The sequence below is a fragment of the Cataglyphis hispanica genome, chromosome 2 (assembly GCF_021464435.1).
Source record: "Cataglyphis hispanica isolate Lineage 1 chromosome 2, ULB_Chis1_1.0, whole genome shotgun sequence".
Lineage (NCBI taxonomy): Eukaryota > Metazoa > Arthropoda > Insecta > Hymenoptera > Formicidae > Cataglyphis > Cataglyphis hispanica.
Window position 1 is genome coordinate 11,030,121 of NC_065955.1, and position 14,699 is coordinate 11,044,819.

A 14,699-nucleotide genomic window follows, 5' to 3' on the forward strand; every position below is an offset into this window, starting at 1 on the left:
AGCTTATTTTCCATAAAATAAATAAAATTTTATTTAAACTCTCTATTTTTATTGATAATGTTGACTATATTTACATAAAGATAGATCTTGCTATTTTTTATTTGCTTTACATGTCAACATCGTCAAGATCTTACAATCTTTTTTAAATTATAACAAACACATTTACATATTTTATTAATGTGTGGTAATTAATTTTATTGCCACATTATATTAATTTAACAGATAGAAAATATCACATCAGGAAACTTTCTCATAAATAATACAAATATTGCTTGGGAGAAAACATTAAAATCAGCAGTTTCAATGAATGTTTGGAATGTTAAAATGTAGATTGCATTTATCTGTCGTAGCGATATGCCAAGGTAATAACATTGTTTTGCCTTTAGCTGAATTGATGTTTGAAGGAAGAAACGAAGAATATTCTTCATTTTGTTCTAGGACAGATTTTCGATTTGGAACATTGTTAAGTTCGATCTCGTACGAAAGGGGAACTGTAAAATGTATGTGATTATTAATATTAGGATTAAAATATTTATTTAAATTTTAAATATTAAATATGTAAAAGACACATATTTATATTTACTATTAATATTTAATACTTAAACATATAATATTAAACATTTAATATGTATATAACCATTATTAATGTTTTCAAAGTGATTTTTTCTCAAGAGAGAGGGAAAAAAATTTCGTATTAATAATTACTAATGTCTATTTTGAATTGTTTATTGAAATTTTGAGGTACAAAATGATATGTGTCAAGACTCTATCTGGAACCATGCCAAGGTTCTTATATGATATCTAATAGAATAAAGTAGAATGAACATTTTAATGTAATTTTTTTACCAGCTAAGATCAGTTTTCCACAAACTTGCATATAAAACAAAAAAGATTAGTAATTTAAATTGGATCCTGTACATTAAAAGACATTTCTGCTTTCTTCTCAATTAAAAAATTGACATATTTTTATGGATTTTATTAATGCCATAATTACAGTTGACAATTTTATAAAATTTTATTAATAGTAACTTCATTAAAAAATGTAATGAAAGAACAAATAAATTTTTTGAATGATACAATATATTATGGCACAAATAATTTAAATAAGCCAAATTTTAATATTTATACCTGTGTCTTGTGAGTTTGTTATTTTTTTCAGATTATTATCCTCTCTCTGCATTACAATTGGCCTTTTTTCATGCTCTCGCCGATATTCTTGAATAATTTGCTCTAGAGTTTTAGTCAAAGCCAACTATTGAGAATGAGAGAGAATTATAGTAATTATATAATATTATATCTGTAATATTTATTAATTTTTTTTATTAAAAAATAGATCACACTTAAAATTGAAAAAACTTAAATAATTAATTAACTTTAAATAACTAATATTAACTCTTTTATGATCCTTTATTTATTAATCAATTATATTTATTTAAAGAATCATGTGAATATTTTTGTTATATGATATCAAAATTAATTAATTCTTTTGCATTTATGTTGCAGCTCGTATTTGACAAATGTACCTGACAAAGTTTTAAGCGGGATACGCAATTCGCTTGTAATCGCGGACTCTCCTCCGCGCTTTTCGTAATCTCATGCTGCGAGCATTTGTTCTTTCCGCCGGTCTTTCGGCATACCTTGGACAACAGATCGACACGATCGGCGCGAAAATTATCGTGCAAAAATTCATGCACGTGCGGATTGTAGGAATTGCAGATTGGGTCGCGGCTGTGAGAGGTCACCTTGCGGAAACCGTAAAGATTCAGCTGTCGAATGAAGCTCGTGATGTTGCTCGTCTTGAAGATGGGCCGGCGCGCGTCCAAGTACTCTGTCTGAAATCTCTTGTAATCGAGCAGTACGGTATCGCCATGCGCGCCCCATCGGATCGCCCCGGTCTGGCATTCGTTCACTATTCGCCAGAGCTTCTGCGGGAATCGCATTGACTGCAGCACGCAATGTTCTTCGAACATTCTTGTCGCAGTCGTTGGATGGGAAATGCGGAGAGTCGAATCGAGAATGTTTCGAACGTCGCGTTTCGCCCTATGTCGTCTAATCTCGCTTTTCTCGAAACCAAGCTACCTTCGAAACAAAAGACCGTCACGTATCACGGCAACAATAATCGAGACGATCTGCGGAGAATCGCGGGCTCAGAATCAATTCCCATTTCACATCCAAATTTGCAATATTTTTTTTTAAAGCTGGATATACTTTCGTATCTCTTTTCTGCATTCCTTCACTCCCATTTTATTCTAATCACCCTTTAGTATTTATATAAAAAGGGAATGTTTTTTATATCGCTATTTTTTACTACAAATTTTTTTTTTTAAGCTGAGTAAAAAAAAAACAATGTATAATTATCGTGACAATAATTTTTTTTTTAAATTTTTAATAAAAATTAATTATAATTACAATTAAATTACATTATAATTAATATAACCGTATTGAAACGAATGTATAAAGTATCGAAAATACTTTCTATTCATGCTTCTTTAAAGCTTGATTTACATAATTATTTTACAGATTTTGCAAGATAGCACTTCTAAACGCGGAAGTGCAATAAAAAAAGATTTCGCAAAGATAAATCGATGTATAAAATTTTGAACAACAAATATTTTGCATATTTAATAAATATTTTGCATTTGTTTATGGTGCGATATGCTTAATTAATAATAATAAGTCTCACATTAACGTTTTATTCATTATTTTACTCTGCAGACTTATCAAATTATCAATATTACAACAATACACTTCAGAAATAGTTCTAACATATATGTAAACGACATTAATACTATCTCGTGAATGGGCACGCGTTCAGAATCTTTAATATATCTTTAATATTACAAGCTTTCGTATACATTCTCTTGACGTAAAAAACAAAATTTACATTTGTTGACATTAACAACAATCATTACGATAATTCTTGCTCAATAGTTCAATATTTACTTGTACCATTATAGTTTAAGATTTGTTCAGTATGTTAATTTTTTTAGCGGAAATGCTGAAATATTCATAATTTTTAAATCAATTTGAAGTAAAATTTTTTTTTTTTAAGCTAAAATTTGAATTGCAAATTTAATTACGAGAAAATATACAATTTTTAAAAAATTTAAAAAATGAAAAAATTGTGAAAAATTAATTTATCGCAGAATTATCGCATAAAAATTTTGTTTTTATACAGATTGATTTTTATGCAAATAAGCGTGGCATATTATTTGCTATATTCCATCAAATTATAATGGACCATGTGCTCATCAGTTGAGAAGTTATATTCATTCAACTTTTCAACTGATGAGCTGTGACTGCTTCGCACAATCTCGAAGTATTACATATTCTTATTTCACTCGAGGAATTTAGATCATTCACATTTCTCCGTCACTTTATTGCTTCGCATTCGCGCGCGCATTTGGAAAATTGCGATTCAGAGACAATTGTTCCATTGTTACGTCATAAATATGCTATCAGTCGGATAGAGCTGGAAGAGCTTGCAGATATTCACGAGGAGTCGCGGGAGCCGGAAGCAAGTAACCATCTGGATCCAAGACATCCGGGGTACGAACTGTCACAGGACCCTGCGGCGGTCTGGGCAATGATCCTTGCTGGATCAATTTGCTCTGTGCCGTCTCCAGCCTATCCAGGATGTCGGGAAACTTGATTCGTTCCCGCGGTTCCATCTTCCAACAATCGTGCATTATCTGACAAATGACAGGTGGGCATTCATCCGGCGGAAGAAGCATGATGCCTTGTAATATGAGTTTTACAACCTAGTTTGTGCGTTGTAAAAATATGTTTGAGTCTTTATAATAGAATTAATAATTCAATTAACAGAGCTATTGGAAGCACATTTCTGACCTCTTCGTTATTGTGACCGTAATAAGGTTGCTTCCCGAATGAGAATACTTCCCAGAGGACAACACCGAAACTCCAGACATCAGTTTCTAAAGTAAACCTTCCGTACATCACGCTTTCCGGTGACATCCAACGAACTGGTAGCAAACGTGATCCTCCAATCTGAGGAATATATTTTAAAAAATCGTGATTTAAAATTACGTAATGTATTTACTACGCATCAAAGATTATTATTTTATGGAGGAATGATGCGTCGAGCTCTCCTTTTCTCTATTTAAAAAAAGAAAAAGTATTGAAATTTGTTTCACACTATACTTTTACATATTACTTAAATGAGTTTGTACCTTGTAATAATCGCAGGTGTAGATATCTCGCGACATGCCGAAATCAGCGATTTTCACCACTAAGTCTGAACCCACCAGACAATTTCGACACGCCAGATCGCGATGTACGAACCTTTGCGCCGACAAGTAACACATGCCAGCTGCTATTTGTATCGAAATCCAATGCAGCGAATTCTACAAGCAATGATATTTTATCTTTGAATTATTTCCGTCGAGATAAAAAAAATTGCGTTAACACCCATTTATTAATCGCGCATTTATAATATAAATTTTATGTCGTGTATGTGTGTGATAATGGACATATATAACGATTTGTTTTGGATATAAAAAAACGCGATTAACGATAAATCGCATGTGAATACCACATCGTAATGTAAGAACTGCTGTAGCGACACGTAATTAAATTCATGTCAAATGCGGAACTTTAGCATGTTATACTATATGTCGTACTACAAAAATATTTCATAATTGATTATACTTGTGTGTGTTTGATTACAATACCTTTGTTAATGATTGCACACCAGGTTTCGACAATTTTAATTGCGGGGAGTTGGCTCGTAGTACCTCGGCGAGATCACCGTATGGCATATACTCGAACACCATCCACGGATTATTCGTTGCATCTCGAAGCACCATTCCTTTCAGGGACAAGATGTTCGTATGACTAAACGTGGACATAATGTCTACTTCTCGCATAAAGTCTTGTTCGGTCTCGGGCGTGGCGGTATCTTTTAAGACCTTAATAGCGACGATCTCCTTCATGTCTCCGTTGTGCCATTCACCTGTGAAATTTTTATTCTGAGAAATATCTCTCTGACCTTATTTATAATAATTCGTGAGACTATATATTCATAAATAAGTTAAAAAATGTTATTAATATTCGGAGAATATTTTGTGAAATTACAAATTTCTAATAGTTGAAGAAAGGAAAAGAAAGGATTATTGAATACTTCTATGAATATTTTTGAATTCTTTTTTTTTTATTTTATGTATTTGTATTTACTCAATTTAAATGATTTTATACCCTTGTAAACCTTTCCAAAGCATCCTTCGCCGATGTCATGTAGAAATGTGAGGCTCTCCCGTTGTATGATCAGAACCCCAGGGGAAGTGCAGGTGAAATATTGAGGATTAGGCGTATACTTATGCGCTAATAATAACCCTTTTTTCAGATTTATTGGAGTCCCCTAATAAGATACATCAAAAACGAGACATTATTACTTATAATTATTACTAAAAATCATTAAATGCACATTATTAATTTTAAGATGTATAATATAATAATAAATGCAAATACTAAGCTAGTAAAAAAACTAATTTTAATTAATTTAATTCAAAATAAAAAAAATATATAATTTTAAAACAGAATTATTTGCAAGACAAAATTGAAAAAATACATGAAGTGCGTATTACATCTGAGAATGAACATAATTTTAATAAAAGATTTAACAAACTGACTTACATCTAAAGAACTTCTTTGAGATTTGACACTGTAACTCCGTCTTCTTACACCATAGACAATACTCAATAAAAGCATTATTACCGCGACGAAAGCTATAGCTACTCCTACTATTTCAGGTACTTTGTATCTTAATTCTTCCACCTGTCACATAATTCTTATGTTTATAAATAATCAAACGAGATTATCGTAGATTTAACCATGTTGTATATAAAACTTTGAAATTATACTCAATAATAAAGATACCTGCTCAGCCTCCGGAAGCCCGTTCGTACTATTCGTGCCATTGTTGTTACTTGGTGGGATTATGTTGTGTATTGGACGAGGTGTTAGAGGAACTACACAAAATTGTTGACTTACATTACATATTAAATTGTTGGTTTTATCTTTACTATATAGACGATAAATTATATATTTTTGCGATTACTTAGGTTTCCATCAAATTAATCGTTACTTTAGGTCATTAATTACACATCATTGATCTTTTTTTTTGCAGCAGAATTTTGACGAATAATAATCGCGCAGAGCTTTACCGATTACACGATTTGGGCATCTTAAATCCGGCGTTGGTGACGACAAATCGTGAGGGCACACGCATTGTGATGTGCTGTCCGAGAAGGTGCGACAAGCCGCCTCCTTTCCGCAGATATGCGGATGATCCTTGCACGCCTTGATCTCGGAACTTCCATAGATCGACGACGCTATTACGTCTGACAGCTGTTGATTGGATACATTCACAGATAAATCTGCAATAATTATTATTTATTTTGCATTGTTCTCTACGCTTTGCAACGGATCTCTATGAGGGCAATTCAATAAATAAGATAACAAGATCTGTCATGTGTGGTGTATGAGAATACATATATTCATATATAATTGTAATATATTACTTTGCCACATATCTAGGTATTTGTTCCACTAGTGCATTAATATTTCAATTGCAAAGAAATCAATGTCAAGATCCTGGAGCAAAGGAGACAGATGCTGAACTACTCGTCTCAGAGCCCTGACCTTGCACCAAGTGATTTTCCTCTAGTAATTTATACAATCTTTTCATAGAAGATAAAACAAACGTTTCAATATACGCTTTCTTTATCTTTGAATGAAAAATTGCAGATATTTGCAACGTCTTTGAAGAAGATGTCATTCAAAAAATGGAAAATTTAAGATACAGCGTGAATCTCCAGCGGTCAACACTGGAATTTGACAGCGCAGTTTTGTCGTCGCGTCGGTCGTGCCGAGAGGCAAAGAGATTGCCTCCGTGAGATTCGCAGGACCATCGCAAACGGACCATCGCAAAGGGCGCAGCTCGGGGAAAGAAAAAGGGCTACGTATTTGGATTGGGTACAGAAAGATAGAGACAGTGAAGGCATTCATTTGGTACTCTTGAAGCATGTAACGGGTCAAAGCGTTATCTCTGCGGTCAGCGCTCCCCGACAACGAGTCTCGCTATGTGTACCTATTATCGCCCCGTATATTCCTTGCCTGCCTGCAAGTATCTCCTCATTACGAGATTTCCCATATTTATGAGATCGCTCGTTTTTCTCGACGAGATCGATGCCGCACTCGATCGGCAACGTGGGCATACATAAATGCTGAAATATAATGACACGTGACACACGATTCATCGCAATCTTGTCACGTGGATGCAACTAGGAAGACGATGATCTCCTCTTCCTCATCGGTGAAAATGCCTTTCGAAGGGGATTCCGCGGCGTGCTTGTGTCGTGCAATTTATCGAGGGTTCAATTTCAATTCTTATACTACGACCGCAATCAATTACGCCGTCGCCAGATATCGTGATTTTCGCATTTATACGCGTTTATTACATTATTACTGACCTCTGCTCTTTGCCGTTTAATGCGCGACATAGAAAACCACTATTGGCTCCCCCGGCTGACCCTCGATAGCATGAATATCGCGTAATAAGTAGTTAGCAGAGAATTGTTTTAGTTTATGCTTCGCATTTATACACACTTCCAGTAATTATGATATAATGCAACATCATAATTTAGTAAGTCGTAAGAACTCGACTAATCAGTTTAATTATTAATTCTGTGTGATGGCATTTTCTTAACAAATATAAAATCTACTCTTTCTTAGGAATACTTTTGAAAGAGGATTGCTATAATTTTAGGATTCATTATTCAATTTTTTGAATAAGTAATAAACTTTAAATTATAAACTTTATAAAAAAGAACAAAAATCTCTATATTGATATATGAGAACAATAAATTTTATTTATTTATTATTGTATTTCACCTTGATGTGTAAGAGAAATTATAATTCTCATAAGCTATAACACATTTTATGATTTATTTATTAAACTATCAGTACGTGACATTTTGCTCAACATTCAATCGTTTCGTAAAATTAAAAAGAGTATTATCGTTAAATTGATACAACAAATTTTGGAACACTCTAATTAATTAGTTAGAATATTTTAGCTATTGTTAGCAATAGTCATTTAAACTTATGACAGCTTTTGATTTAATGGAAAAAGTAACGGACAGTAGTGACATTCAATCCTAATTGAATCTGATACATTATCTTTTACTGTTATGGTTAGTTGATGATAAATTTGGAAACTTCAATGTAACCACGTGTGCCGAGAGCGCGTTTATTTGCAAATCCAGCCTTAAGGCCTACAGACTACAATCGGGGCATTATATTTGCGCGAACGTTTCATCCTGCCTAAACGTACGATTCATGAAGGGACCGAAAGAGATCATGATGAATCGCGAGGTGGTCGTGAAACAATATATAGATACAAATAAATATTGTATACAGGACGATTTGCATTTACTGTCTGAAACAATAAGCGTAGATTTTTTTTATTTTAATTAGAAACAAGGCTTCTTATATAGAATATGTTGAGAGAAATTAAAAATTATTATTTTTTTACATTAAATATCTCTCTCTCTATCTAATCAAATTTATAAAATCAAAATTTTGTTAAAATAATTCATGTTTGAAATCAATAAAAAGTAAAGTTTTGTCATCTATTTATATACTTTTTGATTACGCTCTTTCTATTGATCTTCGTGATAATTTAGTAGCTTATAAAAATAGAGCGCATTTTTTATTACTTTGCTCGCAATATTATTAATAAATATAAAAATCTATTTTATGATATATAAATTCGATTTAATTATCAAAGTGATAATTTTAACATGTAAATTTCAACGAAATATTAAAAGTTTATATATAAGGCATTCTATTTTCTATTGTGAACGTAATATTGTAAACGTCTGCTGTTATCATCTTGAACCAGATTTATCGAAGGTCGAAAGTACCTAATATTACAGATAACAACAGGGCATAAAAACAGGGTTGGTTTCTCATTTCTCTCTAGAAAACACACCATCTGTTTGCTAGACAAAATACATATAGATAAATTTAGTCAATTCTGATTTTTAATTAGGTTTTTATATAATTTTAGGTTTTATATAATTTTTTACTTTTAATGTAATAAATTTATACATATTTTTCCTTTTAATATATACATATAATAAATATATAGTTATACATATTTACGCGCGCACATCAGTCAAATATTTACATAACGGTAAAAATTACACTAACATTATAAATAAATTAGTGCTAACGTAGATAAAATTTCTTAATTTTTTTTTTTTTGATAAATTGATAAGGTATTCATATTTAGCTAATATTTGCAAATAGCTTTTTAATTGAGCTAAATGATTAATTGAGAATTATATAATTGTCATGCTGTTTACGATGTATGACATGTTATAAAATATCTAATTACATTATTTATATTTGAGATTAGAAATTTATAAAACTCAAAATAGAATTTTAAGCGTAAAGAAAAGCCAAAGGTCACTACAGATATAATCATCAAGATTCATCATTGAATTATATGATTCATTTATTCCTGGAATATTGCTAGGATATTGTTGGATAGATAAAAAGAAAGAGAGAGAAAAAGAAAAATGTGTCAGACCGTTATCTAATATACATCTATAATATACATAAACGTCTAAAATATTCAGATTATTTAATGATTTTTAAAAAATTAAAATGAAGTATCCAATTACAATATATAAAAATAGCCTGATTAAAATTTATCTAGTAATTCACAAATTCAATACTTTTATCAATTCACATCAAATATAATTTGTGAAGTGGTCATATTATTATCTTAACTTATAATGCAATATATTCTTGGTAATTTCTGCATCGGACTTTTAATTGAATTTGATATAAATTAGATGACTCTTGATTATTCCACGAACCTATTAACCCAATGAAACGAAGAACAAGCTACCGTGTGTATTCAGATTTCTCAAGAGAAGCTTTCAAGATTCCTGGTGCAAGTAAATACATCAAACACATCAAATCAAACTTTCAAGTCTTCATAAGCATTAATTTCATTGCATTAAAATTTCATTGCATTAAAATTTCACACACTGTATTTATAATATATTTATAAATATATATTTTCTTTTAGGAAAAATTATAACAAATATAATGTATTACGTATATGTATTATAATTTATACACACATTCACACATTCATCCCTTATAGCAATAATTTACATTGTTGACTTGATATTTTTGTTAAAAAAAATTAACATGCTCTTGATAAAATTATGAAAATAATTAATAAAATTACATGTAAAATAACTTCTCACCTGTTCTTGTTTCAGAAGAGGAGAGGCCTCTTTTTTTCGCCACTTTTCGTGCATACATCGCGCGTCTGTGTACACAGATAAACAATGAATGAACGAAAATCACCCTCTCCAGTTGGAGAAAATAATTCTCTGCACTCGTTTGACGCTCTCTCTCTCCTTTGCTACGAGGTGTCAATTACCATCGACACGCTAATTGCATCGGTATTACTTCGACGAGAGAGATCCTCGGTACAACCGCCCCTAATACGGACGCCATTGGATCTTTGATATTTTCACAAATGTGGTTTTTATCGAAAGTCCGAGAGATTGTCGTGGATGACTTTCATGATAAAACACTCGTATTACCTCACATCATACGCACTATCACGTGACACATAATAGAACATCAAACGACCTTCGCATTTTCGTTTCTTCTCTTATTTTAGTTCGATTTATTAGATTCGCGTATCGATTTCAAATTTCTCGGATTTCCATCGCCGATCTTCCCCGTAATCCTGACCGAGGTTGTTCCCGAAATGACGACGGGACATATTGTTTGGAGAACGGAAGTCCTTCGAGCACGCTGCTGAGGATCGGGAACGATGTGGGTGGACGTTTGAAACTTTAAGCCGGAAGCCGAAACCTCGGGGTGACTTGGGGACAACTTAGGGCGAATGACGTAGGTGGAGACGGGAATGAGATGTATTCTTTCTTCGATGAATGCTTAACCGAAACTGAAGACCGCCTCTTCGAGACTCCCTCGCTTTGCTACGCGCACGAAACAGCAGAGTCCATGTATGTGTCTTTGTGTGTGTGTGCGTGCGTGCGTACGATACACGCGTGTAGGGATTTACGCGAGATTTTAACTCGGTTCATCATCGCATCTTGTCGGTTCGACCTACGCTATCGTTAAAAAAACGATTCACGTTGGTTCATCGTAAGCCTCCGAATTTCTTAAGCAAGGGTGCGTCTTCATCTTGGTTGCGTCTTATCTTGCACCTGACTTGTCCATATGAAACGTTCACCTACGCATTAGCACGAAAATTATTAAGCATAACAAATATCGCATTAAAAATATGAATTACATTATTTCGGTAATTGGAAAATTTTCCAAATTCTACATAAGAGCGAGAAGTAGCGATTGTTATTTTTCATCGAACACGAATAATATTTTCAAATTTTAATTAATTTAATATTAAAATTAATTGTTGTCTAGACGATGACTCTCTCTTTCTTGAAAAAATATTGGATTATTTTATCTAGAGATAATAATTAAATTGTCTGCGCGAATGAATACGCATTTATGCATACATCGTATCGTACGCGTTGTACGTAACGCGCTGACGCTATCATAACTACTTATCATTATTTATTCTTAATCCAAGAAAACATACAGATATTTATTTTGCTATTTTTTCTACATTTGAAGCGTAATATATGCGCCACGGCTAATGAAATAAACCGAATCATCGTTTTATAATCAACAAGATCATAATTATCGCAATCCTATAATACAAGAATTTGATAATACTTGCTTAAGTTGGTAAGTTGAATCATCAAATATATTCTGAGAGGAAAATATGTAACAATTTTTAAAAAATTTATTTATTTTTATTGCAATTATTATATTCTCATATTCATACGCTAAAAATAATTTTGTACGATCGAACAATCTAATTAAAAAGATGTATAAATGAAAGAATACTTTTTTTTATTGCTCTGTGTACCATTTATCTTGCGACTTGAGCAAATAAAAAATTTAATATGCTATCATGATGAGCTTGATACGTTATTGCCTAATGAAGTGGTACCCCCACTCTTTCTCTCTTCCTCTCTCTTCCTCTCATTTACTTACTCTTAAGCGAACAACTCGACTTTTCAGCTTCCGATCATGATAAAGTCGACTCGATTCACGAGAACATGAAGCTCCTGTACAGAAGTCATATGCATGTTGCTGAATGTGTGTCCGAGTCTCAAAGAATACGTTTATCATCTATAATGCAAGCGATGCATGCTTGCGTTAAAGATTTATTAGAAATTACTTGATCTCCCGATCTTAATCCCAATTGAAACGAAATTGTTGTAGAACATTTCATAAAAATAATATAATATTAAGAATATATAAAATAATATATATTATGATTGCAATATTTTACAGAAATTTCTTTTGATGTTGATTGAGTTAAAAAGTCGGACAATAATATATCAAATTTTCATCATACAAATAATAAGATTTTTATTCGCCTCAATTTACATATATTAATAAGAAAAAAAAATGCGCATTTTTTATGTCATTTTAATTAAAATTTATTTTATAAATTTATCTAATTATTAAATTATTATATTTATATATTATTATATAAATATAATTTATTTAATTATTTTAAAAATATATAAAAGATATTCATAGAAGGATGTTATTCCATTATCATGCCAACTGTTTACGGAATGAGAGACCACTTCTGTGTGGATAATAGCTATGATGAGATCCGGACCGAAATAATTTTGAAGGATTGGCATTCGGTATTAGCGTACGATTGATGGCTGTTCTCGATCCCGGGTCGGGATAATGCTGTTTCGACGTTAGGGATCCTGATCGTTAATAAAGCGGGTGGTTTATAGTTTCTAGAGATCAAAACACGTACCAAGTAGGCGAGAAATGAGTCGAAACACAAAAGTGCGGCGGGGGTTGCGGGACAGGAGAGGAGATACGTTAATAGTTTTCGAAGAGCCTTCGTCGGAATGGCGTAAGTGTTGTATATTTACACTGGCGTTACAAGCTCACACCTGGACACAAGAATAGCGTCGGTTCCTCTTCTTTTTTTCCTTCTTCTTCTCCCAAGTATTTTCTCGAGCAATACATCAGACTTTTGTTTGACAAAAGCGACCGCTCCACATTCTTATCCCGATGCATTAATGTATATATAATAATGCAGTTATTTCGATGACGTGCTGCTTTATTGTAATCATACAGTTTTAAAACATCAAAGGACAATGATATTATATTCTCATTAATGATGATTCTCAAATCAATGGATATGAAGACATAATAATAAATTATTATTTAAAAATGTAAATTTTTTAAACAATTTTTAAATGATTTCTCTGCAAAAATTGTTAAAATACAAAGATGAGGAATGTAATCAAAAATTCGTTGTAATTGTTTGCAATTTTATATATTTGCGATTCCTTTTTGACCACGTTTGACCAGCTCTATTTCTGTTTTTTATTTAATTTGTAATTGCGCTGAAGATGATCAAATAATGGATCGAAATTTATGTTTTTTATTATTAAATAAGTTTATCGTTACTTTATGTTAATATAATTTAATTATAATAAAATTTGCGCACAATTTAAAAGGCGTTGCCTTCCCTCACCTTTGTATGATATATTAGATATGAGCCTTTATTGTTTCATTTTAATTTTAATCTGTTAAAAGTCTAGTTTGACAACTTCACCATTTTTTAATTAGATTAACGTAATTATCCATATGTATAAAATCCTCTCTATTAATCCAGATAATGTAGAGCATGAGATGTGTTATAACTTAAATCCTCAAATTTGCGAATACTTTTTTAAAAATGTTATAAACGATTTTTTAACAATTCTGTAATAAATTTTAAAATTAAATAATTTATGAAGAAGAGAAATATTTTTGTATAGCATTACGAAGAGAGAAGACATTGCCTCTGAAATTGTATCAGAAGGAAGGAAGGATACGCGCAGGATGGCTTACACCCGTCGAACATTGCGGATTGTCGTTTGCGTTCCAATGTCGCCGACGAACTTAAAGTCGGCATGGGTGCAGATGGTGGCGGCCACGAAGAGGGTGGTCTAAAAAAATAAAGCGACTGAACGCATGAAGAACGGAGTTGTTTGTGTTTCCACGCGAGATGGGTGATTCTTAAATGACAAGAAGCAACTGAGATAACTTTTGTATCTCGGAACAATACTCCGTGGAATCGGAAGCGGAACGGAAAGTGGTTTTTGTACGAGTGATCGTCTACAAGAAGTAAGGATGACGCGAGTCTCCCATCTCGAAGGATGAACACGATACTCTCGTGATGACAGGTTCGAAAGAATTTAGACAAAAAATATAATTGATTTTCGTTTAACGATTAAAAATATTTTTTAAATATTTTAATATTACACGTACTATATAGAAAGGAGAAGTAATTTAGTTATATTTTTTTTTGGTCTGTACTTTTTGTCTATATTTTTTTGTATACAATAAAGTGTTTAATTAATTAATTAATTAATTATTATATAATTAATGTATCTGTAAAGATGATTATTGATGATTATCAAAGCAGGGTTGGGTAAATTAATTTTTTTTTAACTGAGTTATTAAGTTTAAAATTAATGATTCAAAAATTAAATAAGTTTACGTTAAAAGTTATTTAAAAAAAAAAT

General features: G+C 31.9%; 2 protein-coding genes across 2 annotated transcripts; both read right to left on the minus strand.

Moving 5' to 3' along the window:
- On the minus strand, positions 1–2,223 carry LOC126858882 (heat shock factor protein 2-like). The gene is made up of 3 exons (XM_050609536.1): positions 1,524–2,223; positions 1,129–1,252; positions 1–491 (listed from the first exon to the last, which is right to left on the minus strand). The coding sequence occupies exons 1-3, from the start codon at positions 1,968–1,970 to the stop codon at positions 301–303; spliced, it is 762 nt and encodes a 253-aa protein (XP_050465493.1). The 5' UTR covers positions 1,971–2,223; the 3' UTR covers positions 1–300.
- Positions 2,224–2,679: 456 nt separating this feature from the next.
- Positions 2,680–11,298, minus strand: LOC126858326 (high affinity nerve growth factor receptor-like). Its single transcript, XM_050608576.1, has 9 exons — positions 10,308–11,298; positions 6,183–6,395; positions 5,896–5,987; positions 5,653–5,793; positions 5,215–5,377; positions 4,692–4,972; positions 4,191–4,364; positions 3,850–4,008; positions 2,680–3,761 (listed from the first exon to the last, which is right to left on the minus strand). The coding sequence occupies exons 1-9, from the start codon at positions 10,363–10,365 to the stop codon at positions 3,459–3,461; spliced, it is 1,584 nt and encodes a 527-aa protein (XP_050464533.1). The 5' UTR covers positions 10,366–11,298; the 3' UTR covers positions 2,680–3,458.
- Between the last annotated feature and the right edge of the window lie 3,401 nt (positions 11,299–14,699).